This window comes from Scyliorhinus torazame, chromosome 1 (genome assembly GCF_047496885.1).
Source record: "Scyliorhinus torazame isolate Kashiwa2021f chromosome 1, sScyTor2.1, whole genome shotgun sequence".
Lineage (NCBI taxonomy): Eukaryota > Metazoa > Chordata > Chondrichthyes > Carcharhiniformes > Scyliorhinidae > Scyliorhinus > Scyliorhinus torazame.
The window spans coordinates 94,100,669-94,126,143 of record NC_092707.1 but is presented as its reverse complement, the minus strand read 5'-3'; the positions used below and the strand labels follow the sequence as shown (position 1 = coordinate 94,126,143).

General features: G+C 50.9%; 1 protein-coding gene across 1 annotated transcript in view; it reads right to left on the bottom strand.

The window, feature by feature from the left end:
- The window catches only part of LOC140429566 (peptidyl-prolyl cis-trans isomerase FKBP8-like), an 83,651-nt gene that overhangs the window by 46,826 nt on the left and 11,350 nt on the right, over positions 1-25,475 (bottom strand). The window contains exon 4 of the mRNA XM_072516740.1: positions 17,960-18,177. Coding sequence (XP_072372841.1) covers positions 17,960-18,177 — 218 coding nt within the window. The remainder of the gene's footprint in view (positions 1-17,959; positions 18,178-25,475) is intronic.

Below are 25,475 nucleotides of genomic sequence, written 5' to 3'. Positions count from 1 at the left end.
TCAGTTGAATCTGCCAAAAGCCCTTTGAGGCATCAAGCTTGGTAAATATTTTTGCCAGAGCCATTTCGCTCGTGATCTCTTCCCGTTTGGGTATAGGGTAGTGCTCCCTCATGATGTTGGAATTCAAGTCTTTCGGGTCAATGCAGATCCGGAGCTCGCCGGATGGCTTCTTCACACACACCATGGAGCTGACCCATGGCGTTGGTTCCGTGACCGGGGAAAGCACTCCTTGGTCCTGCAGCTGTTGCTTGAGGCGGTCCTTGAGAGGTGCTGGGACCCTCCGAGGGACGTGAATGACTGGGGTGGCATCCGGTTTGAGCCGTATTTTGTACGTGTTGGGCAGTGTGCCCATGCCCTCGAAAATCTCCTGGTTGTGCACAAGGCGTGAGTGGAGCTGCGCCCTAAAGTCTACATCTGGAAAGTCAGATGTGCCGTCAGGAGACAAAGTGTGGACTCTCCGAACGAGGTGGAGAATCTTGCACGCCTGTGCGCCTAACAGAGAGTCCTTCGAGGATCCTACGATCTCAAATGACAGCTTGGCCGTGCGCGAGTCGTGGGTGACTTCCAGCTGGCAGGACCCCGTGGCCGGGATGACGTTCCCATTGTAATCCACCAGTTGACAGTGGGAAGGTAGAATGGGTGGTTTGACCTTTAATGCCTGTAAAGCTGACCATGCGAGCAGATTGGCGGAGGCACCAGTGTCCAGGCGAAATGTGACTTGGGATCGGTTGACCGTCAGGGTGGCACACCACTCATCGTCCGGATCAATGGTGTGGACTGGCAACTGCTGGTGGTGCCTACTTGGGGACAGCCTGTTCTTATGGATGACCCCAACGTGGAAGGGCTCGCTGTCGTCGGTCTGCAAGGTGTCTGGAGGTGAGCCAGTGAATATAGGCTGAATGGCCCGCAGGGTCCTGCGAGACTGGCGGAATTGTTGCGAGTTGGCAGGTTGAGGTGCTCGACAACAGGCAGCATAGTGGCCCAACCTGCCACAGCGTAGGCACTGTCGGATTCTAGCAGGACATTGCCGCTTTAAATGTGCAGATCCACAGTTGCTGCACGTCGTGACATCATTACATTCGTAGCGCCACCGCGGTGCGGTCCTGCATAGTGCCGCCTGCGCATCGCGTCCCCTTTTGGTGCGTACAAGCGCGGGAGGCCTTGGAAAGCGCACGAAACGGCCGCCCTCGTCCGGGCCGCGGGCGGTACTCGATCGACTGGACCTGCTCCGCCTCGGGGGCCCCGTGCCGCGCTGTTTCGGCCGCCTGGATATGGGAGTACCGGCTGATTGCGTTTTCATGGAGGACACAGGTCTCGATTGCAGTCGCCAGGGTGAGTTGTTTCACTTGAAGGAGCTGCTGGCGTAGGGTATCTGACACAACCCCAAAAACTATCTGATCCCTTATCATGGAGTCGGAGGTGGCCCCGTAGCCGCAGGATTGCGCAAGGATGCGGAGGTGTGTGAGGTATGATTGAAAAAGTTCGTCCTTACCCTGCAGGCGCTGCTGAAATAGGTACCGTTCAAAGCTCTCATTTACTTCTCATCGAACTTGAGCAGCACCGTTTTGTATTTTTTTTGTCCTCACCTTCCGCGAATGCCAGGGAGTTAAAGATGTGGATGGCATGTTGCCCTGCCGTGGAGAGGAGAAGGGCTATTTTCCTGGTGTCCGATGCATTCTCCCTGTCTGTGGCCTCGAGGAATAGCTGGAAGCGCTGTTTGAACAACTTCCAGTTTACACCTAGATTGCCAGCAATTCGGAGCGGCTGCGGCGGGCTGATGCTTTCCATGGATCAGGATGGCGGATTGCTGAAATGGTGCAGGTAGGTCTCACAGTCGCTGGTCTGCGACCACTCGTGGTATCATGTCGTGTTGGGTGTCCTGCTACACAAATGAGCCAACACAGTTGTAGATGGTACAACTTGATTTTATTATGTTAACTAACAGATGCAACTAACTATAGACTTGGGTACGTTCGCTACCAGCTAACCTATGGACCTAGCCCGATCACTAATGTTGGTGAGGCACTCAGCACATTGTCTATGTCTGAGTGTCACGCTGCAAGCTCTCTGTCCCGAGCTGTCTCCTACCAGAATGAGCGGGAACTCTCGTGTTCCCCCTTTTATAGTGCGTGTGCTCTTACTAGTGATTGGCTGCGATGTTGTGTGTGTGCTGGTTGGTCCAAATGCCTGTCCATCATGTGTGATTGCACCATGATATGTTGATCTGGATATCATGACAAACCCCAGGCAGCGTTTGAGGGCCTTGGGGCAGTGGGGGAGGGGAAGCTCCATGAGGGGGCGCATGCGGTCGGGATCAGGCCCCAGAACTCTGTTCTGGACCATGTAGCCGAGGGTGGCTAAGTGGTTTGTACGCAACATGCATTTCTCCTTGTTGTACGTGAGGTTGAGGAGAGTGGTGGTATGGAGAAATTTAGCGAGGTTGGCGTCGTGGTCCTGCTGATCATGGCCGCAGATGGTCACATAGTCTAGGTACGGAAAAGTGGCCCGCAAGCCGTACCGGTCGACCATTCGGTACATATCCCTTTGGAAGACCAATACCCCATTGGTGACGGCGAAGGGGACCCTAAGGAAGTGATATAGCCGGCCGTCTGCCTCGAAGGCGGTGTATGACCGGTCCGATTTACGGATGGGGAGCTGGTGGTAAACGGATTTCAGGTCCACCGTTGAGAAGACCCGGTACTGTGCAATCTGGTTAACCATGTCAGATATGCGAGGGAGGGGGTACGCGTCGAGCTGCGTGTACCTGTTGATGGTCTGGCTGTAGTCCACGACCATTCGATTTTTCTCCCCAGACTTAACCACTACCACTTGAGCTCTTCAGGGGCTGTTGCTGGTCTCGATGGCTCCCTCCTGAAGCAACCACTGGACCTCGGACCTGATGGCCTTATCCTGGGTGCTGTACCGTCTGCTCCTGGTGGCGACGGGTTTGCAATCTGGAGTTAGATTGGCAAAGAGGGAAGGAGGATCGACCTTTAGGGTCGCGGGGCCGCACACAGTGAGGGGTGGTAAGGGTCGCCGAATTTAAGGGTCAGGCTCTGGAGGTTGCACTGCAAATCCAGGCCAAGGATAAGGGCAGCGCAGAGGTTAGGGAGGACGTAGAGGCGAAAACCGTGGAACTCTACGCCTTGGACTGTGAACGTGACCGTGCAGTACCCCCGGATCGTTACGTGATGGGATCCAGAGGCCAGGGAGATTTTCTGATTGGTAGGGTGTACCTTAACGGAGCAGCACCTTACTGTATTTGGATGTACAAAGCTCTCGGTGCTCCCGGAGTCCAGTAGGCAGGAGGTCACGTGGCCATTGACTTTCACGCTGGTGGATGCGTTGGTCAGTGTGGTCTGGACTGGTCGATTACCATGGATGCGAGTCATGGTTGATCGTCGGGTAGTGAGGTGGCCGCTGCGTCGGGGTCCTGAAACGCCATTGGTCTCCGTGTGCCTCGGGGTGGACAAGATGGCGGCGCCCGGAGGTCCAGGGGGTCACAATTTGGCGGCGCCCATGGAACGCACGTTGCGGGGGTGGAGCAAGATGGCGGCGCCCATTAAACGCACGTGTTGTGCGGAGGGGAAGATGGCGGCGCCCATTGCTCGCACATGGCGGCGCCCATGGTCCGTGACCGAGGGGGGGGTGGGGGCGACCGTTGCCGCTGAGCGGGCCTAGCACACCTCTGCGTAGTGGCCCTTCTTCTCGCAGGCCTTACAAAGGGCAGCGCGGGCCGGGCAGCGTTGGCGGGGGTGTCTTTGTTGGCCGCAAAAATAGCATCGGGGCCCCCCGGAGATCACTGGCTGTCGCGGAGCTCAGGCATACTGGGTGGGTAACGCCCCCGCTGGCGCGGCTGCCTGTGGGGCCCATAAAGCGTAGGAGGAGTGGGCCGCGCGGTTGGGGGCGTAGGACTGTACATTGCGCAGGGCAACCGTCATGGAAAGCGCTAGTGTTTTAGTCTCTGCGAGGTCGCCCGTGGCCCCTTCTAGGAGCCGCTGCCTGATAACATCGGACCCAATCCCAGTTACAAAAGCGTCCCTCATAAGGAGATCTGAGTGCTCCTTAGCTGTAACATCCTGGCAGTCACAGTCCCGAACTAGTGGGATCAGGGCCCTCCAGAAGTCCTCGATTGACTCACCCGGTAGTTGAGTACGCGTTGCGAGCGCGTGTCTGGCGAAGAGCGTGTTCGTCTTCTGCTCATAACTCTCTTGAGTCGAGTCATAGCGTCAGTGTAATTGGGCGCATCCTGGATCAGCAGGAAGATTTTAGAGTTGAGCCTGGAGTACAAGATTTGAATCTTCTGAGCCGTTGGAACAGAGTTCGGCGCCGCGTTGATATACGCTTCAAAACAAGCTAGCCAGTGCTGAAAGTCCTATCTGGCGTCGCTTGCATGTGGATCCAGCTGCAGTCGATCTGGTTTAATCTGGAGGTCCATCTTCTGAATCAGATACTAATAAATTGAGGCACGATCAGTTTGGCTGGAGACAAAGTTGAATTCAAACAGAGGCTTTATTAGTATCTGAAGTGTGGCCTCCTACAGCAGCTGACGAAATGGCTGCTAGCTGAAAGCCACGCATATTTATAACCCGGCTTCTGGGCGGAGCTAGCATGCAGAAGCCCAGGTGAACCTGTAGTGCAGGTTCTACCATACAACCCTTAATATAGGAACACAATGGTTTACCACACCCCTTACAAGTAACGGGCCCTGGAGGTCGCTGGGGTGGCCGAGGACAAATCTGTAACCAACACAGAGGTTGGTTACAATGCAGAATTGGGGATCCACCGGCTTCCACCCAGATGAACTGTCACACAGGAGTTGTTAATGCCATACAGGATGACCGTCCCTCCCACTGACCACATGTTAATTCTCCTGAAGGATCTCAATCCAATTGCACTGGAACAGGACCACATGATCCAGGGGTTGGCATGACAGACTCGCGGGCGTTGAGACACACATTTCACCCCCCAGCCCCCCCCAGCCCAGGCTATGGGCGGCTACACACCCCCACCCCGACCGAGGCTGGCCCCCCAGGGGCTCCCGCACCGCCCTTCGAGCAGCGGGCGGCAGCCCCGGATGGGTACTCACCTCCTCGGGTCCCCACAGCAGTCCTTCTGCCATCTTCATGTTTTTAAAAAGGTGTACTAATCAGCGCCTGTGTGACCACATGCTGGATTGGCTATTAGATCACGGGAGGCCATTATATAGGGGTCGCTCCCATTAATTGTATGGAGATTGGGCTTAAGTGATGATTATTGGTTTCTCACCACGCTAAAGCGTGATCCTGATTTCGGCAACAGGAGCAGGCCGGTCAGATCGCAAACAGATCGCCGCCCGTGCGTTACCCGTGACTTGATGGTCTTGTTGCGCTCTCACATAAGCGAAAACATTGCCATTAAATCACCCCTGATATGTGCAGCAAAGCCTTGAACAAATTGGAGTTTCTTAAAGGTGGAGCATGGGAGGTCAGCAAGGAGACCATTAGAGTCGTTGGGAACAATGTTCCCGCCACTTTGCGCCCGTTAAGCCTGGTGCATCGCGGGAGAGTCCTGAAACAGACTTTGTGCCGGGCAGCGAGCTGCCATGCCCCACGCATACTGGATCGCGCCATTCATATTTAAAAGAGCCATTAGATTCATCTAGATATGCACAACCTGTTTGATGCTGCATTCTCCCGGCTTCTGGGATCTACCAGCCGCACTGGCTACGCCTTACCCGTTTGCTGATTAGTACAAACGGAGACCAGGCGTGATGGCATATTGGGGAGGCCTTGGAGATCATTAGACCCCCCCCAGGTGGGTGGCGCTAGGGTTTCCTGGGCATCCTGGCACTGCCAACCTGGTGGTGCCAGGTTGGCACTGCCAAGTGCTGGGGACTGATGGGCCATGTGCAAGAAAGGGTGATGGTGAAGGGGGGGTATGAAGGGGGCATCATGAAGGTTGGGGGGCTGAAGAGGAAGCCCTAAAGATGGGGGCCTCAGTGACCCCATTGCAGGATATACACACTGCAGGGATGGAGGCGATGCCCAAAAAGATGGATGGGTGTGGGGCACGGTCACCCTCATGCCTGGGGGTGGAGGGGAGGTTTACGATAACTCAGTGATGGGGTGTGGTTACCCTTCGGACGTCAAGGGTTGGAGGTGTTGCCCATGTCTGCAGGGGATCATGATGTCCATGGGTGGGGGATCCTCAACCTCACTTTGAGATCTGGGAATCCTTTCAAAATGAAGCCCAGACCACTGAGGAGCAGGTGCGTTGGCGAGTCCAGTTCCTCACTGCAGAAAGAAGTTTGAAGTGTGTGATTTAATGGTGTGAAATGCCCCAAGCCCCAAATAAATGATTAATGGTGCGATTTACCGGCTGTGCCCACGAGAATCAGGATGGGATATGGCCGGTAGATCCCAGGAGAGGCCTCTTCCAGGATTCCCAATGGTTGTTACGTCTTGCGATATCTCACGATTTTGCTATAATGGGTGGGACCCAGATTTCCAGAGTTAAGTGAGCTTAAAAGCTCCGCCGCGCCAGAAATAACCAGCGCCCGGGACCTATCAGCCTCACCCAGGAGACGCCAGCTGGGTGCCATTTAGCACTGGTCCCTATGAAAGGGGACAAGTTGGACGACACTTGGGTCTCCCAGGCGATCGGAGAACCCCGGATGGTTAGTATCTGGCACCCTGGCTTTGCTGATGCTACCCAGGCACTTTAGCACTGCCAACCTGGCCCCCTGGTAGTGCCACCTGGACACTCCGGCAGTGCCACCTGGGTGCCAGCCTGGCAGTCCCCAGGGTGCCCAAGTGGCACTGGCTGGGACACTCCTCAAGGAGCACGGGGAAGACAAGCATTCCCACTTCTTACATCCCGTGCGGAATATTATATTCCTTCCCCCAAAGTTTGAAGACTGCCTCGACGAGTGATGAAACGGAGAAAGAGGAGCTGGCGGAAGACATCGGAGTCTCTTCGGCTCCAGTAAGTCCTCATGGAGCTGATGCAACCAGATCAGTCGGCGTATACCGAGTTGGTGAACACCATCTGCAGCAGAAATGACGTGGCGGACGATCGTCAGGAGGCGGCTGAACTATGGAGTCGACATCCAAGGCCTCAGAGGTTTGCTTCTCCATCTTGGAGTTGGTAGACACAACGTCAGGCATGCCGGCGTCGAGAAAGACAGGAGGCGTCACAGCAGGCTACTTCGGCAATGGAGTCAGAGAATCCAGGCAAGGCTTCTTTCAAGGCACTTCATGAGTGAGCAACTTCCGTGGGCGAATGTGATCCAGGTGGCGTTTCATGAGTTGCTTCCGGACCTGAACTTGGCAAGAGATTGATCCCGTTTGACGAACGACAATTCCAGAGAGCTGTTGAGCACCATTGGTGAAGTTATCAACAAACACAGCATCGTCAGGTGGGAAGCGTCGAAGAGGTCGATGTCGAACTTAGCAACGCCCTTGAGAATCTTGGTTACGGCGCTCTTTCGCGCCTATGTACAATAGAATCAAACTCAGTCGTGTACAAAGTCTACGACCTATTAACATTTTAGTGGGGGCTACCCTAATTACTGCGTGTAGTGTGATCTGTACGAGTATGAAAATCTTGCCAGTCTTGTGTCCATCGAGCCAGACGTCTGTTTCTTCAGCCCCCCCTTTAATAGTCTGCACCTTCCTCTCTGCTGGATGATATGGGCCAATGCAGGTGTGGCGCATCCAATTGCTCTTCACAAAAGCGGCAAACTCTTCACTCGTAAATGTACCTTAAGGATTCCGTGGGTGGAAAAAGAAATGCAATCGCTCACTCGTTGCCTGAGAGGTGATCAACGCCATTTGGTGGACCTCCAGCCATTTTGAGTGGGCGTCCACCAGGACGAGAAACATCGATCCCAAGAAGGGACCTGCAAATCAGTGTGCACGTGGACCCAAGGACGCTCTTCTACTCCTAGGCATGTCGGGGTGCCACCATGGGGCACTTCTGATGCTCTTGACAGATGGAGCGCTGCTGGACCAACGTCTCGATATCCGTGTCCAAACCCGGCCTTCAAATATAGCTTCTCGCCAGCTTCTTCATTTTGGACACTCTGGGATGTCCATTGTGAAGGTCCTTCAATGCGATAGCTGTCCCTTTGCCGGGACAATAACCCTGGCTGGTGCCTCACAGGAGGATGCCATCCTCCACAGTCAGCTGTCGATTTTGAAGAGGAAGCCTTCAAACTCCCCTGGGTAGTTGCTGATGCTGCCCGTCGTGTAGCACCAGATGATGCACCTTGGTTAGTACAAGGTCAGTTTGCATCCAGTCACGAACACACAAGGCAGTGACAGGCCAGGGTCCATGAAATTCAGGACAGTGCAGGCGGTAAAGATGAATATCTTGCCGCGGTTTTTATTTTTATTCCAGTGCTTACCGATCTTTTTGCCAAAGCTGTTTTTTATGGGGATTGTTGATTTTGTCATCTTTATGGGCGGGTAAGGCAGCGAGGATTCAGAAGACAGTGCTTCAGAGAGGGCATCAGTTGGGGGGCGGGGGGGGTTGGTTCTTCTAAATCTGAAGTATCACTTTTAAAGTGTACTTTATTCTAAACAATGTAAAACAGCAACATATAAAATATACACTCCACAAATCACAGTCCATAGTCTATACAGGTTTTCCCCATCACCACCCAGTTCCTCAAACATCATCATGGACAACTCCCGCAGCATCTCAAAGCCCTCTGCTGACCCCCTCAACTCAAACTTAATCTTCTCTAACCGGAGAAAGTCATACAAGTCCACCAGCAAGGCCGCCACCCCCAGGGGTGTATCCAACCTCCAATTTAGCAGGATCCTTCTTCCTTCGAGAAGCAAAGGCCACAACATCAGCCCCCTTCCCCTGCACAAGCTCCTGTACTTCTTTATCCAAGATTGTTTCCACTGTACTGTAATGTTTTATCCAAGACTGTTTTCAGCCTGGACAGAGCGGGGGCTGGAGGGCGCACTGCTTCGGGTGTTTTTGGGAGATTGCAATGAGAGGGGGGGGCGTGTAAAGGGGGCCCTGCACTTGGTACCTTTTGGCAGGAGATTGGGGCCTCTCTCTGATAGGGGCTAGGGGCTGGTTAAGGGACTTGAAAGAGCACGGGGAGATACAATCAGGTTAATGGGTCCTTGGTGTGTGGGGGGAGGGCCCGAGCGCTCGGGTGGGAGACAGACAGGCGCCAAGGGCAGGGGTCAGCGTAGCTAGCGTAGGTCAGGGGGCACCAGGGAGAGTAGGAGGAGGGGCGGGCTAGGGCCAAGCGCAGGGCTGACTTGGCAGGTCAGGCCTCGGGGGGCGGGGGAGGTCGGGGGGGGCAGCTGAGAAGTAGAGCACAGGAGACTTAAGTGGGCAAGGGGGGGGGGGGGGGGTGACCAGGGATCCCCCGGGGGAGAAAGTCGCTTGCAGACTCTCAGGGAACAGCGCAGGAAGCCGACAGCAGCAGCACCCGAGGGGGGGGGGGGGGGGGGGGGCGGGGGGGTTAGAGCCACGTTAGTTTAGTTGAACACGTGTGGCATGGGCAAACAGAGCTGACAGGGGAAGGGCCTTATTAACATGTTTATTCTTTCCCACTGTTCGTTTTCACTATGTTAAGGCTCTTTGCATAGGGCCTTTTTTCTCTCTGTAAATGTTACAAATTTGCTTCAAATAAAAAATTTCAAAAAAAAAGCTCTTGTACTCCCGATACCCCACAAATCGCCACCATTGGGTCCGGCCTGACCTCCACCCCCACGATCTTAGATAGTGTCCCAAACACTGCCTTCCAGTATCTCTCCAGCTTCTTGCAACCCCAAATCATGTGCGCATAATTCACAGGCCCCGCCCACACTTCTTGTACTCGTCGCCACCCCCTGGAAGAACCCACTCATCCTTTGAAAATACGTTAAAATATGCAGCACCTTAAACTGGATCAAGCTCATCCTCGCGCAGAAGGAGGTTGAATTCACCCACTGCATCGCAGTCCCCAACTTATTTGCCCCCCCCCTCCAACTCCTCTCATTTGTTCTTGTTCCTCACCATTTGTGCTCACCCTCCTTACTCAACAGCCCGTATATATCTCCAATCCTACCCTCCCCCAACTCATCCGGGAGCAGCAGTTGCTCCAATAAAGTTTACTCCGGCAATCTGGGAAATGTCCTCCACTCTTTTTGCGTAAAGTCCTGCACCTCCAAAAATCTAAATTCACTCCCCTTTGATAACTCAACCTCTCCCGCAACTCATCCAGACGCGCAAACCTCCCGAGTACAAGTCCCTAACCCTCTCCAGCTCCACCTCCCTCCATTTCCCATACATCCCATCCATCTCCCCCGGCTTAAACCTGTGGTTACACACAGTGCCGACAACACAGTGTATTCCACTGTGTAATCCATCTGCCCCTCCAACTTAAAATGCCTCCTCAGCTGACTCCATTTACTTAAAAAAAAATTTAGATACCCAATTAATTTTTTTCCAATTAAGGGGCAATTTAGTGTGTTCAATCCACCTACCATGCACATCTTTGAGTTGTGGGGCGAAATCCACGCAAACACGGGGAGAATGTGCAAACTCCACACGGACTGTGACCCCGAGCCGGGATCGAACCTGGGACCTTGGCGCCGTGAGACTGCAGTGCTACCACTGTGCCACTGTGCGGCCCGTGCTGATTCTATTTCCTGACCGTCAACTGTACCACCAAGCTCCCAAAATACTTCCCCGGAGCAAATGGCAGCGGAGCTGTGACCATAGTCCTCAGACTGGATTCCCTGCAGGACTCCTCCTCCATCTTGTCCCACTCTCCCCCACCCGCCATCGCTTCACCTTCTCCACATTCACTGCGCAATAATAGAGTAGCAGGTTTGGTAACGCCAACCCCCTTTCTGTCTCTGCCTCTGTAACAGAGCCCTCTTTACCCGCTGATGTGTTGGGTACTCTGCTACACAGACGAACCAACACGGTTGCGAGTGGTACAACTCAGTTTTATTGCTAACATTTATTTACAGTGGTAAACTGGTTACTGAGGTTCGATCATAACCCTAGAATCTGTGGACCTATTTCTAATACTATCTTGTAGTGGCACTCAGCACATGGTGGATGTCTGAGTGGCTTGCTATGAGCTCTGTGCCCTGAGCTGTCTCCTCCTGGAATGCCCTGGAAGTGTCGTGTTCCCTGTTTTGTACTGTGTATGCTCTTGCCTGTGATTGGCTGTGGTGTGTGTGTGTTGATTGGTCTGTTGATCTGTCCATCAGGATGTATGTGCTATGATGTTTACCTGAATATCATGACACCCGCAGCACCTTTCCTGCCCATATGAACTCCGAGATCACTGTCTCCAACTTCCGGAAGGCCTTAGGGAGAAAGTTTGTGAGGAACTGGAACACAAACAGGAACCTCGGCAGCATATTCATCTTTACCACCTGCACAGTGGTCTGGTGTAACGTATCCCATGTCTTAAAATCCCCCTATCTCCTCCACCAAAGTTGTCAAATTCCACCTGTGCACCGTAGCCCATTTTCCTCGTCACCCCAAATATCTAAACCTTTCCCTGGTTACCTTGAACGGCAACAACTGCAAGCTGGCCCCGCCCTGCCGCATTCTTGTCCCTTCCTCAACCTAACCTGATCTTTCACACGAGGGTGCATGTCCTGCAGAGAAATCACCTCCGTCTTCAAATTCTTCAGGTACGCAAAATCCCAGGACCACTTAATCGGCCCGTTTAACTCCCGGACGGTCCATGTCATAATTCTTACCTGAGGCTTACCCCTCCATTCCCCTCTACCGCCCACCATCATCTCCCACCCGTTCTACCTCACTTAATACCGCCCTGAATCGGGCCCATCCAAGATGGCCCCCCATCTCCACTCATGAGCATGCTCAGTCTCCAGCTCTGCCACGTCACAATCCCCCCCCCCCCCCCCCCCCCCCTCCCCTTCCCCTGGAATATTCAGACATGATTCCCCTACCATTCACAGTCCTGCTTCTCCCTGGCGCACATTAGAATCTTCTCCTCCATGAACTTGTGCACCCATACAATCACCGCCCACAGCGACTCCCCTGCTCTCGGCTTCTGCCTTAAGGTCCTGTGGGCCAGTCCACCTATGGGGCCTTGCCTAGCACCTTCTCCTCCACCAATCCTTGACACATACATTGTGGCGTTCGTTCCTTCCATATCCTCTGGCAGACCCACAATTCGCAAGTTCTGCCGCCTGGACCGGTTCTCCTGCTCCTTCACCTTCACTCGCAGCGACGTGCACAGATGCCCCCAGGATCTCCACCTCCAAGGACACAATCAATCGCTCTGGTTGGCCACCACCTTCTCCACCTCATGAATTGTCACCCCATGCGCCTTGAGGCACTTCTCTATCCGGTCCATTGACGCTCGCAGAGGTGCTACTGCTCCCTCAATGACCAGTCGCCATGCATCTTCTTCCTTTGCTGGAAAGGTTTCTCCTTGATGAAGACCATCAAATGCTCCATCTGGAGCTTTCCCACTGATGATGACCCTTCCCCCTCCGCCATTCTCCCAATTGTTGCTGCGCCACAGGTCCCCTCCAATTCCTTAGCCAGTTCTTTGCCAGGTCTGGTAACCAGTAGATATGCCGATCTAGGGGTGACCCCTCTCCTACAACTTCCAAACCATTTTTCTGCCGGAGTTGCCCTGTTAACTGGTACAAAATGGCCAAACCAACACCCTCAAGCCGGAGCTGCCCTGTGTGCGACCTTTCACTCCATGGCTGTCACCGGAAGTCCGAATCTGATCTATTATAATTGGGCAGCGAAAGGCAAGAAGGTGCAGTGTTGGGGTAGGGAGCCGGAGACAATATAGGTGAGGATAGAGGCAGACTATTGTACAGAGTCAGGATTGAGGACACTGGCAACAGCACCGCTTCCTTTTGCCGCAGGGAAATACTCAGGTAGTCCGGTGGTGGTTGCCATGTTGAAGACATGGAGGCAATTTAAGTTAGGTGTTTGAGCCAGCGAGACTGGACACTAGGTTTCGGGGATGGGAGGAGTAGGGGGGGGGGGGCGGGGGGGAAATGAAGGACTTATTTTTGGAAGGGCGGTTTGTGATTTTGGAATGGTTGACGGAGAAGTTTGGGATTCCGCAGGGGGAAGCCTTTAATATGCAGGTGCGAGATTTTGCAGGGAAGGTTTTGCCGATGTTTCCAGTGACCCCTCCCTCCTCGTTGTTGGAGGGGTTATTGTCAGTGAGGGGATTGGGTATGGGGGTCACTTGGGGATTTATGGAAGGTTTTGGAGGAAGATATTTTTTTAAATAATCTTTATTGTCACAAGTAGGCTTATATTAACACTGCAATGAAATTACTGTGAAAAGCCTGAGTCGACACATTCCGGCAACTGTTCAGTTACACAGAGGGAGAATTCAGAATATCCAAATTACCTAACAGCACGTCTTTTGGGACTTGTGGAGGAAACCAGAGCACCCGGAGGAAACCCATGCAGACACAGGGAGAACGTGCAGACTCCACACAGTGACCTAAGCTGGGAATCGAACAGGTGTGCCTGGAGCTGTGAAGCAACAGTGCTAACCATTGTGCTACCATGCTGCCCTTATGTCGTCGCTGGAGGGGGTTCAGGCCAATTGGGAGGAGGAGCTGGGGTGGCAATGGAGATGGGGTTGTGGGCTGAGGTGTTGCAGAGGATGAATGCCTCAACCTTGTGTGCGAGGCTGGGGTTAATGCAGTTAATGGTGGTGCACAGGGCGCATCTGACGAAGTCGAGGATGATGCGGTTGTTTGAGGGGTGGTGGACACTTATGAGTGGTGTAGGAGAGGTCCGGCCAACCATGTACATATATTCTGGTCCTGCCCGAAGTTGGAGAAATTTTCGGGGTCGTTTTTCAGTTCCATGTCGGTGATCTTGCAGATTTGTCGGAGCTGCAGACGGGAGCGGAGGCAGACGTTTAAGCCTTCACCTCGCTGATTGCTCGCAGGCGGGTCCTGTTTGGATGAAGGGCAGTCTCTCCGCCCAGTGCCTCAGTATGGCTGGGGGCTTGATGGCGTTCTAGTATTTGGAGAAAGTTAAGTTTACCTTGAGGGGGCTATTGAGGGATTCCACAAGTGATGGGGTATGTTTATTTTTCACATTAAAAGGGGGTTACCGGGATGGGGGGGGGGTTAGGGATGCAGGGGGCTATCCTTTTGGGATGTTTTTGCTAGAGTGGAGGGAGGGTTTCTGTTGTTCATGTTGTTTTGCATTGTTTTGTTTTATGTATAAAATGTTAAAAACCGAATAAAAATATTTTAAAAATGAAATTCAAGACAACAATCACTTCATCTGCAGCGGAAGACTGCTCAACACATCAGCAAGCGTAATCTGGGTCCCTGGGTGGTGCTTGAAAGAGTATTCATAAGCTGCCAATAACAGAGCCCAGCACTGAATCCTTGCTGACCCTATTGGCAGGGCCGCCTTGTCTTCACGGAAGAGGCCGAGCAATGGCTTGTGATTCGTGATTAAAAATGCCGGCCATAGACAAACAGATTAAATTGCTTTACACTGAATACGAGCACCAGACCTTTTTGATCTGGGCATAAATTCTTTTGGCCGTAGTCGGCGTCTGGGAAGCAAAAGCGATTGGATGGTCATGGCCGTCGTCCATTCGATGGGACAAAACTGCTGTAATGCCATACGGGGAAGCATCACATGTGACGTACAACGGTTTTGTAGAGTTCAAATGTGTCAATGCCCCTTTAGAAGAAGACAATCGCCGCTTCATCTTGTCAAGCGCCATATCCTGGGCCTTGCCCAAGCCCAAGGCTGGCACTTTTTTGAAAACCAGTAGGGGGGGTGGGAGGATGGTAGCCAAATTTGTAACGAAGTGCGCATAATAATTCACTAATGCAAGGAAAGAGCCCAGCTCCTTGGCATCTCACAAGCCGGGACCATTTTGATTGCCTGTATCTTTTCAGTGACTGGGTGTAGACCATCTCGGTCCACCTGATATCCCAAATATAACATTTATTTTGCGAGAAGCACACACTTCGCGCGGCGAAGGCAGATCCCATCCTTGGAAAACTGCTTCAACATCGTCTCGAGGTTCTGCAAATGTTCTTGTTCTGTAATGTTCTTGTTCTGTGGCCCCTGTGACTAAGATGTTGTTCAAGTAAAGTCAATGCGTGGCAATCCACGCAGGAACTGCACAAGCCAGGAGACTCCGAACAGAAGCTGGGTGTACTCATAGACTCCCTTGTGTGTATAAATTGTGATGTACTTCCGTGAGGGTTCGTTGAGCTCCAGCTGTAGGTAAGCGTTGCTCATGTCCAATTTTGTGAATGTACAGCCACCGGCCAATGTTGCATTTAATCGTCGATGCAAGGTAGAGAGGTAACGGTCTAATCTTGAAGCCGTGTTCATTGTTAATTTCTAGTCACCGTAGAGGCAGACGATCTTCTCTGGCTTCATGACGGGGACCACCGGCACCGTCCACCAGCGAAGCGCACTGGCCGAATATTGCCCAAATGTTCCAAACGCCAAAGTTTGGTCTCAACCTTCTCCACAATAGCTTAGGGAACCGGATGGGCATGAAAAGATCAAGGCTGAGCCTCAAGGTCCACCTGGATTTTAGTCACGGCCCCTTTAATGGTACACAAATCAGGCTGGAAAACCTCAGTGAGTTTGCTCAGTGCTGTACACAAACCGCCAGACCCCATTTGGAGGATATGCTGCCAATCCAACTACTGCGGGTGCAGCCAATCGCGACCCAACAGGCTAGGGTCACTTCCTTACACAGCAATGAGGGAAAGACGCACTAACTGGCGCCCATAAACCACCGGAGGATGGACCTTATGATATTCAGTCATTCCCCTGTATAAGTGGCCAAATGAGCCACCACGTCAGTATACACTCTTTGATAAGGTCAAATGTGCTCTGTGCACTAAATATCTGAGGAATGCTTGGCTTCCTCAGGCTCCTAGCGGAGTACGAGCTCCCATATCCAGCTCAATGTGGAGCATGTGACCCTTCACTTGTATCAGAATGTGAATAGGGGCCACACAGGGCGCTGCCAAACAGTTCAGCTGCATCTCAGACTCATCCTCGGCCTCTACTGGGTCATTCAGATGCAAGGCCCGGCACTGGGGCAGACACCTACCTCAACAAAGAAGCCTGGAGCACTGGATTTCTTGCTGCCAGCAGGTACACCTGGATTAGCATCCACATGTTACACACAGGCCGGAATCGTCTTCAGCTGAGTCCGGGGCCGGCTGTTCTCCCAGAAGCCAGAGTTGCAGCGATATTTGGTCCGGGCTGTGGTGATACCACGTGAGGGGCAACACCTCAAAACGTTCACCTCGATCACTTGTATCTCTTGGACGCCGCGTTCCGCGCTTTACTGAGATGAAGAGATCTGCAGCACCTGCTGAAAAGTTAGGGAGATTCACCCAAAAGCTTTTTCTGAGTTTTCATATTATTGACACTGCAGACCAAGAAATTGCAGAGTATATCAAACAAAACAGTTCCATACTCACAAAATCCGGCTATCTTCCGTGATCAAGACACAAACCTAGTGACGGACTCACCGGTGGATCTCTCTGCTGTATTAAACTGATATCTTTGAATTATCGACGGGGTTGGGTTAAGGTGCTGTGCCACAAGTGTCCCGAGCTGGTTGAATGTATTTGTATCCGACACGCCAGTACATGAGAATCCGGATCACCTCGAACATATGTGGTCCACAGGCCGCCAACAGTATGACTGTCTGGCACTTGTTCTCCGTGATACTGTTGGCCCGGAAGAAATAACGCATTTGTTCAGTACATTGGTTCCAGTCTTCAACAATGGCATCAAATATATTTTACCGCCCAAACAGAGGCATGGTGAATCAAAGAAATCCAAACCTAGGTCCAGAAAATCGGGGAGGTGGCTCAGCTGAGTAGATTGCAGCATCGACAGCAAACCAATTTACTTCTCATCGCCAGTTTAATAAGGACGTGGGGAGTCCACACCATGTCAAAATAAGAACAAAGTTTTATTTACAAACAACATATATATACTTCCCGGTAGGCCCCTATCGGGTTCTTCTTTGCGGAGCCTTACTGTTCGACCTTGTATACTCTGGGTAAATGAGATACCCCACCCCTAGTGGGGGAGCTCGTACTCCGCAAGGAGCCTGAGGAAGACAAGCATTCCCACCTTGTAGGTCCCGTGTGGGATATTATAATACTTAGTAATTTTTTGGGTCAATTGCGCCCTTTGAGTTTGGAGGCCACAAAAACAAATGTAGGGATCTTAGCAGCAGAGGGGCTAAGATGGCAAGTTGAGGATGTAGAAATAAGGAGTATTGTTGATGATAAAAGTAATTGCAACACATTGTGATGCCTCAGTACATTTAAAATTATTTGTGCATGTGAGTAAATGGGGACTGTGGCTGGAGGTCTTCAAGTTGCAGGTCTATATGTAGTTGCAGGCAAAAGGAAGAATTTGCATTTACTTAGCACCTTTGATGACCTTAAGATGTCACAAAATGCTTCACCTCAAATAACTACTTTTGAAATCATGTAATAATATAAACTTCACATCTGAATTTGGATGCAGCCAGATTTCACAAACAGCCATGTGGTATTGAACCAGTCATTTTTATATACGTTTTGATTGAAGTGTAGATATTGTCCACAAAAACAGGAAGAACTCCCCTGCTTAAATAGTGCCACTCGGTCTTTTATATCTGAAAGAAGACACCTCCAACATTGCAGCATAATCTCAGTACTGCATTGAGATGTCTACCTAGATTTTTGTACTCAAGTGTCCGCTTGGGGCTTCAACCCATAACGTTCTGGTTAGTGTGCCATTGAAAGGTAGATGTGTGCGGAAGTAGAGAACATAAGTAATTGACGATGGTGTATAGATTGTGTGCATTCATGGGCTCTGGACTGTAATTCTGATGCCATTAATGTATGTAATTTCAAAGGTTTCAATTAACATTGCAGAATACATTTTTAATACGAAAGAACATTCAAAAAAAGTTGTTTGATACCTTTGGTGTTTGCATCTATGATTGTCAAAGCACAAGTGTAGCAAAGCATTGCCAACTTATAATTCTTCGTCTGGAAATAGCAGTTGCCTTTCTGCCGCTCATTCATGATCATTTTCAGCTGGTCAGCTTTGGGCTTCACCTCCAAACGAGTTCCACTGACTGACAGGAGGTGAACCTCTAGGAGGAGTCTGGATCCTGGCTTCACTTCTGATGCTTCACTGCAAAGCAATTAAGGACATGACTGGAAGTGACTTCCCTGGAGTGACACAAACCTGCTGGTTTGGCTGCTGAATCTTATCTTGTGTTTGCAGATCATACAAATGCCAATACTGCCACCACAGATTCACACAGGAGAAGGACCACAACAGAGAGTTCTCTACAAAGCTTTCAGTTTCACAACACAAAACAAAAAATAGGAAGTAACCAAATGATGGGACAGGAGGAATGACATTGCTACACCACCAGAATATAAACTTCCCAATATATGCACGCACCTGCCTGCAAGGAGAGATGTGATAAAGGGGATTAAAACCCCAGTTGACCCGAATTTCACATTGCCCATGCGATTTTAAGCTTGTTGCACGGGCACGTGGCCCAACTGGAATTGATCTTTTTTAATTCAAGTGTGAGGTAAAAGGCCCTGCTGGCAACAATGGCTGAGCAGCTAGGCATTTGGGGTGTTTTGAAGTGTGGAATGAGTGTTTTATGTGTTGGGCACATATGGGTGAGCCCCATTAGCCAACCTGTATTCTCGGCATTGAGTACCTCCTCCTCTTCTGAGAAGGACAGGGAACGGAGATTGAGGAGGCAAGGTATCCCCCTTGGGCAGTAGTCCAGGCATAGGATGATCAGGGCCATCAGAGAGGAAAAGAAGGCCGCCCCAGAGAAGATGCCACCTCTCGGCTGCCAGGGTGTCAAGGCAGTGGTCCCATTACCTTGACATGACCGAGGTCCAGTGCCACAGGACCCTCCGGCTTTCAAGGGAAGCAGTCACAAGCATCTGCCACATAAGGCCTGAGATAGCCTCCAATTGGGTGGGGAAGCACCCAATGCCTGTAACTCTGAAGGTCACGGTGGCAATAAATTTTTATACCTCCGGATTCTTCCAGGACGCTGTGGGTGATCTCTGTGGAGTTTCAGGGACACCTGCACACAGCTGTGTTAAGCTGGTAACTGATGCACTATTCAGATGTGTGTAGATTCATCCATTTCAGAACAGACTAGGTTATCCAGGTTCAACGGGGGAGAGGTTTTGCAGCCAATGCTGAGTTCCCCCACATCTAGGGAGCCATTGATTGTCCCCATGAGGCCATCAAGGCGCTAGCTGGCCAGCGGGAGCCTCTGTGAACAGGAAGGGCTTCCACTCAATGAATGTTAAGATTGCCTGTGACCACGGGAGCCAGATCCTATAGGTATGCACAAGGTACTCAGGTAGCAACCATGATTCATACATTCTTCGTCACTCACAGGCACCCAGGCTCTTTGCTGCTCCAGCTTTTCCAGATGGGTGGTTGATTGGAAACAAGGATTACCTGCTGATGACGACACCTCTCAGCCGATCAAGGACGGATGCAGAAGAGAGATACAACTGCTATCATGTATCCACGAGTGGAAAGGACCATGGGCCTCTGAAGGTAAGGTTTAGATGCCTCAACCGATTCAGGGGTGCCCTGCAGTACCCCCCTGCAGTACCCACCCGAGTGAGTGTGGCTCATTGTGGTAGTCTGCTGTATTCTTCACAATCTCACTTCCCCAGGGGGTAATCACTTGAGCAGGAAGATGATGATTCAGCAGCCACAGACGAGGGCTCCAACACTGATGCCAGACAGCCAGAGGGCGAGAACTACTAGGATGTACTGAGAAACCTCGAGAGTGGCATAACCCCAAGGACACATCAGGGCCTGTCCAACAATGCCAGTGGGCAATACCATCATCCCAGACACATAACACTCATCAATTCCATGAGGCCACTCCCGCCCAATAAAGTTTGATATCCTGGACATTCCTAATCAGGCTGTGACACCAATGCAGCACACAGGCTTGAATGAAGTATGATATTCAAGATGATAAATTCAGAGATATACTAAAAGGTTGATCTGCACAGATCATAACCATAACATCTCGATTTCGCTCAAATCAATAGCACCCAGTGTGGACCCCTGCTTATGCCTAATGTGTCTTCAGCTTATGTTTCCGGGTACTACATCTAGATGTTCCTCCCCCTCGCTGATGGGAGGCTGGTTGCTGTTCTTATTGGCCTGTTGGCACAGATAACTTTGGTGGTCAGCAGAGCCTGAGCAGGCATCGGTGGGGAGGGTTCACTTGACAACATGGCCGTGCAACCCTTGGCCACCGCCACTCCTGGAATGGAACAGAGATTGGCATAGAGAGAAAGGAGCTGGTGCCCTCAACCAGCGCTCCATGAGAGGAGTCCAGAGACGGTGGCCACCTTGTCCACCATTCTGAGATGTGTCTTCATCTCCCTGTTCACCATTGAAGAATGGGCAATTATGGGTGACACTGGTTGTTGCCTCCTTCTTCCACACTGGCCTCTTGAGGTTAGTGCCTGTGCAAGGGCTTGCACATCCGAGCGCAACTCCAGTAGTTCCTGGAGGTGTCACTCCATGATAGCCGCCAATCTATCAGCGGATGAGGCTGTGCGCTTGGAGCTCAGGGTCACCATAGTGCTCATGCTCCCCAAGGTCTCTTCCATGACAGAAACCATGGCACACAGACCCTCAGGGATCTCCACCAGATCTCCCCGCACATCCTGCTGGACATCTAGCCTTTGCCCCTGATGGATGATTCCAGAGGCTCATCAATTTCCTCGGACTCAGCATGGCTCTTGTTGCCAGCAGTCCTCCAATTACTGGTGCTCTGGGCACTTCCTACCTCCGCCTTCTGCCCTTGCAAATGTGAAGCATCCTCACCACTGCCTGCTGGCTGGGGATGGAAACAAAGGGTAATATTCATTAGTCAAAACACAGGCTGGCATCGCAGTGCATGCTCGTCATCATGCTTGGTCTTAGTTTCTCAGTTACTAGCGCATAAATAAGGTTGTTCTGATGGAGGACAGCCTGCTTCATCACCTTTACCCTGAATGTCATACACTTCAGCCCAACAGGCTCTTCTTACCTTCCTCAAAGATGCCTGTCTCTCTGCAGCCTAATGGCTTTGTGCCTTGCTCATTTTCCAGCTCCAGAGCTCCCAGCACCGAGCTGATGAGGATTGCCTGGTATGCCACCGCCCCCCCCCCCCCCCTCAGTGGAAGATCGCTCCCGATTATTGTGGCTCCACAAACACCAAACCATGCCCCCCCCCCCCCCCAAACTCAAAACACCCTCAAGAGGTTTGAGAATATTACCATCCCCCTAGACCCTTTGATGGACCAGAGGTTGTTAATTCACCTCAGCAACCTTCGTGATCTGAGACCTGCACATGGTAACTATGGCCACCTCCTTGGTGACTTGTTCAGCACAATGCTGAGTACTCACTCGTGCTGAGCGCAGTAGAAGCTCATTGAACCTTTCCCAACACCGGATCCAGATTCTCCGGACAAAGTCATGCCAACTGATCTCCCCTACAATCTCGACCCCAACCTTCTTCGTGAGGCGGGGCGGCCTCCTCCTCCCACCCCTCAGCATCAGGACATCCCTCCCGGCTGCCTCCACTAGGGCTGAGAGACAGACATCCGGGAAACGGGGCGCTTGCTGGCTACCCGAACTCTCCTCCCGTCTGCTGCAGCCTCCTGCTGCTGCCACGGCTCTCTCAGGTATTCTTCTGAAGCCTGCAGAGGCCGGTTTTGAAGTTTGCGGTGGGACACCGTTGGACACGGTGCACGCCCGACCGTCGGACCTGCTCCACAAATTCAGCCGCGATTCCCATAGTAGCCAGTGTAATACCGAAAGTTCCAATTGGATGTGGGCAGGAATAGGATATGCGGCAGCTCCCGATTCCTCCGGGTGAGCATGCCCATCAAGAGCAAAATTCGACCCAAAGAGAATATTAGTATTCTGCATTTAAAAATTCGGAACTATCTTAATTCAAATTGAACTAAATAGCTGATTGAAGACTTGTTTTGTAACACCCCGTTGGGTAACAGTAAAGCAGAGGGTGAGTATATAGATTTGGCTTGCAGATCAGCCATGATATCATTGAAAGGCAGAACAGGCTTGGGTTAAATGGCCTACCTATGCCATAAAATTATTGTGGCAGTGAGACTTTAATTTAAATTTCTCACTGTTATGGTGGCCATGAAGCAAATGGGGGATCATCAGTAGTTCTCCCTAGGGGCTTCGTAGAACATGAATTCCCCTATTAAGTGGGTGGAAGCTCACCCAATAGGAGACATATGGCTTAAAACCCCCTGTTCCAACCCAAACTGATCTCTCCGCAGGTCTCTGGGCTTGGTTGCCTTTTTCGTTACAGCAATAAAGGGGTTTGTTGTTGGGAGACTAGCCTTGGCGAAGTTATTACGTTGGCGATGAGGAATAAAAACAAGTTTCCTCCAGCAAACTTCATATTGGAATACGAGTGGCTTCTCAGTAAGAAACAAAATGCCTCTCTTTGATAAATTCAAACTCTATGACGTTAGCAGAGAAGACTGGGCCCAATACACAGAGCGCATGCGTTACTTCTTCCAGACTAACAACATTCTGAGATGAGAAGCAGAAAGTCATTGTGCTAATAGCATGGGCCCCCGACATTCAGTGTGATAAAAAGCCACTGGAGAATGCAGAAAAAGGGTACAGGAGCTACTAGGGCAACAGACAGGAATGTCCTCTGTTTGGGGCTGGTTTAGCACAGTGGACTAAACAGCTGGCTTGCTGAGCAAGGCCAGCAATGCGGGTTCAGTTCCCATACCGGCCTCCCCGAACAGGCACCGGAATGTGGTGACTAGGGACTTTTCCCAGTAACTTCATTGAAGCCGACTTGTGACAGTAAGCGATTATGATTATTATTAGGAGGAGAGACCTCATGTAAAAGTGCCCATTCCTCAGCTGAAGGTGCCTATGTAAATAATCCATCATCAAATTGGCGATCAGCTTGTCAAAGAAATATTATGACAGTCGTAAGAATGCTAGGGAACCCACTCCAGAAGATTGCAGATGTCAGATGATGGACTACTTTGAACACTGTAAAAAAGCAAACCAAGTGAAAGCTCCAGGAATAGGCAATATGAGTGCTACTCCCGGAAGAAGCCAAGGCCAGCACAGTCTCACACCATACAGATATAACCACTCCCAGACGGAATGGCATGGTGGCGCAGTGGTTAGCACTACTGCCTCATGGTGCCGTGGACCCGAGTTTAATCCCGGCCCCGGGTCACTGCCCGAGTGGCATTTGCGCATTCTTCCCATGTCTGCGTGGGTCTTACCCCCACAACCCAAAGATGTGCATGATAGGTGGATTGGCCACGCTACAGTGCCCCTTAATTGGAACAAAAATAATTGGGCACTTTAAATGTAAATAAATAAATAAATAGATAGCCACTCCCAGAAGCAGACATAATGCAACTAAACCATATCATCATGACAAAGATCGCCCCAATAATGATAAAACTGTTGGTGAATGGTTATCCATTGGAAATGGAAGTGGACACAGGGGCTGCCACTTCTGTCATCGGTGAGCAGACATTTGATCACCTTCAAACTGGTAGCCAACCCTTGAGTTTAGAAGACACTAGAGCCAGACTAGCCACCTACATGGGGGAACCTTTATGAATTAAGAGCATTACCATGACTCTGATGAACTACAGGCAGCAATCAGTCCAGTTTCCACTCTTTAATGAGTGGGGACAGGGACCAAGCCTTATGGAGAGAGATTGGGTCCAGCGGATTAGGCTGAACTGGCTAAAGATTTTCAGGCTGAGCGGGGAAAACTATATGAAGTTATCACCAAATACCCTGAAACTTTCAGTAGGACCGTAGGAAAATAAAAGGAGCTAGATCCAAAATGTATGTCGTCCACGTCCTTAAGCTGCACAAATCGGTCCAGTTCTGTGGGGATTCTAAGTTACGGTCAATCGGGTTTCCAAACTGGATAGGTATCCATGCCGCAAATAGAAGAGTATATGCTAAGCTAATAGGTGGCCAGACATTCACGAAGTTAGATATAAGCCATGCCTATCTTCAGTTCGAATTAGACAAGCCTTCCCGTAAATACGTTATGATCAACAAGCACAAGGGCCTATATGAGTATACTTGCTTGGCCTTCTGGATCTCATAAGTGTGCATCATATTCTGACAGATCATGGAGAACATACTCCAAGGGTTACCCAAAGTGGCGGTCCATTTGGATGATGTTCTGGTCATGGGAACTTCAGAACAAGAGCACCTGCCAAACCTAGAGGAGGCCTTGTGGCAATTTGTGAAAGCAGGGTACATCTGAAGAGGGAACAGTGCGATTTCCAAGTGACCTATTTGGGCTGTTGGGTGGATAAAAAAGGGCTACATCCAGTGGATGATATGGTGAGGACCATCAGGGAAGCGCCAACTCCAAGAAACACCACGGAATTGAAATCCTTCCTGGGATTAGTCACATAATATGAGAGGTTTATCCCGAATTTAGCCTCTTTGCTGTCTCCACTGCACATGTTGCTGCGAAAGTATCAAAAATGGTCTAGGTAGAAGCCCTCTAGAAAGTAAAACAACAGCTGCTGTTGTCCAATTTATTGGCCCATTCAACCCCAAAAAGGAATTCATCCTGACATCTAATGCTTTTCCTTATGGGTTGGGAGCGATAATCTCATACCGCTGAAAACACGGGACAGAAAATCCCATCGCCTATGCATCCAGGACTCTTTTGGAAGTGGAGGTACTCTCAAATCAAAAGGGAGATCTTGGCAGTCGTGTAAAAATATTTCACCAGTACGTCTACGGCAGATGTTTCATAATAGTGCCCGACCACAAGCCCTTATTTGAACTTTTTAAGGAGAGTAAGTCAATCCCCCCTACTGCCTCCTCCAGGATACAGCCTTTGCCCCTGTTACGTGCAGTGTATGAATATCTCTTAAGAGCACCGCCCTAGAACGTGAATCACAAAAACTGATGCCTTGAGTCATCTCCCACTGCCCACAAGCCCTTGCTGGCATTGGAAGAGGTCATGATGATCCTAAATTTTTTAGAGACATTACAAATGTCTGCATGGCAAATCAAGACCTGGACACAAAAGGATCCAACACTGTCAAATTGGAAGCATATGATCCTGGAGGTGAAGCAGTGTGGTAGTGGCATTGTCACTGGACGAGCAATCCAGAGACGCAGGATAATGCTCTGGGTATATGGGTTCAAATCCCACCAGGGTGGAATTTGAATTCAATAAAAATATGGAATTAAAAGTCTAATGACGAGTGTGAAACCATTGTCGATTGTTGTAAAAACCCATCCCGTTCACTAATGTCCTTTAGCGAAGGAAATCTGTCTTCTTTACCTAGCCTGGCCTACATGTGACTCCAGACCTTTGACTCTTAAATGCCCTCAGGATTGGGCGATAAATCATGACCCCGCCAGCAACG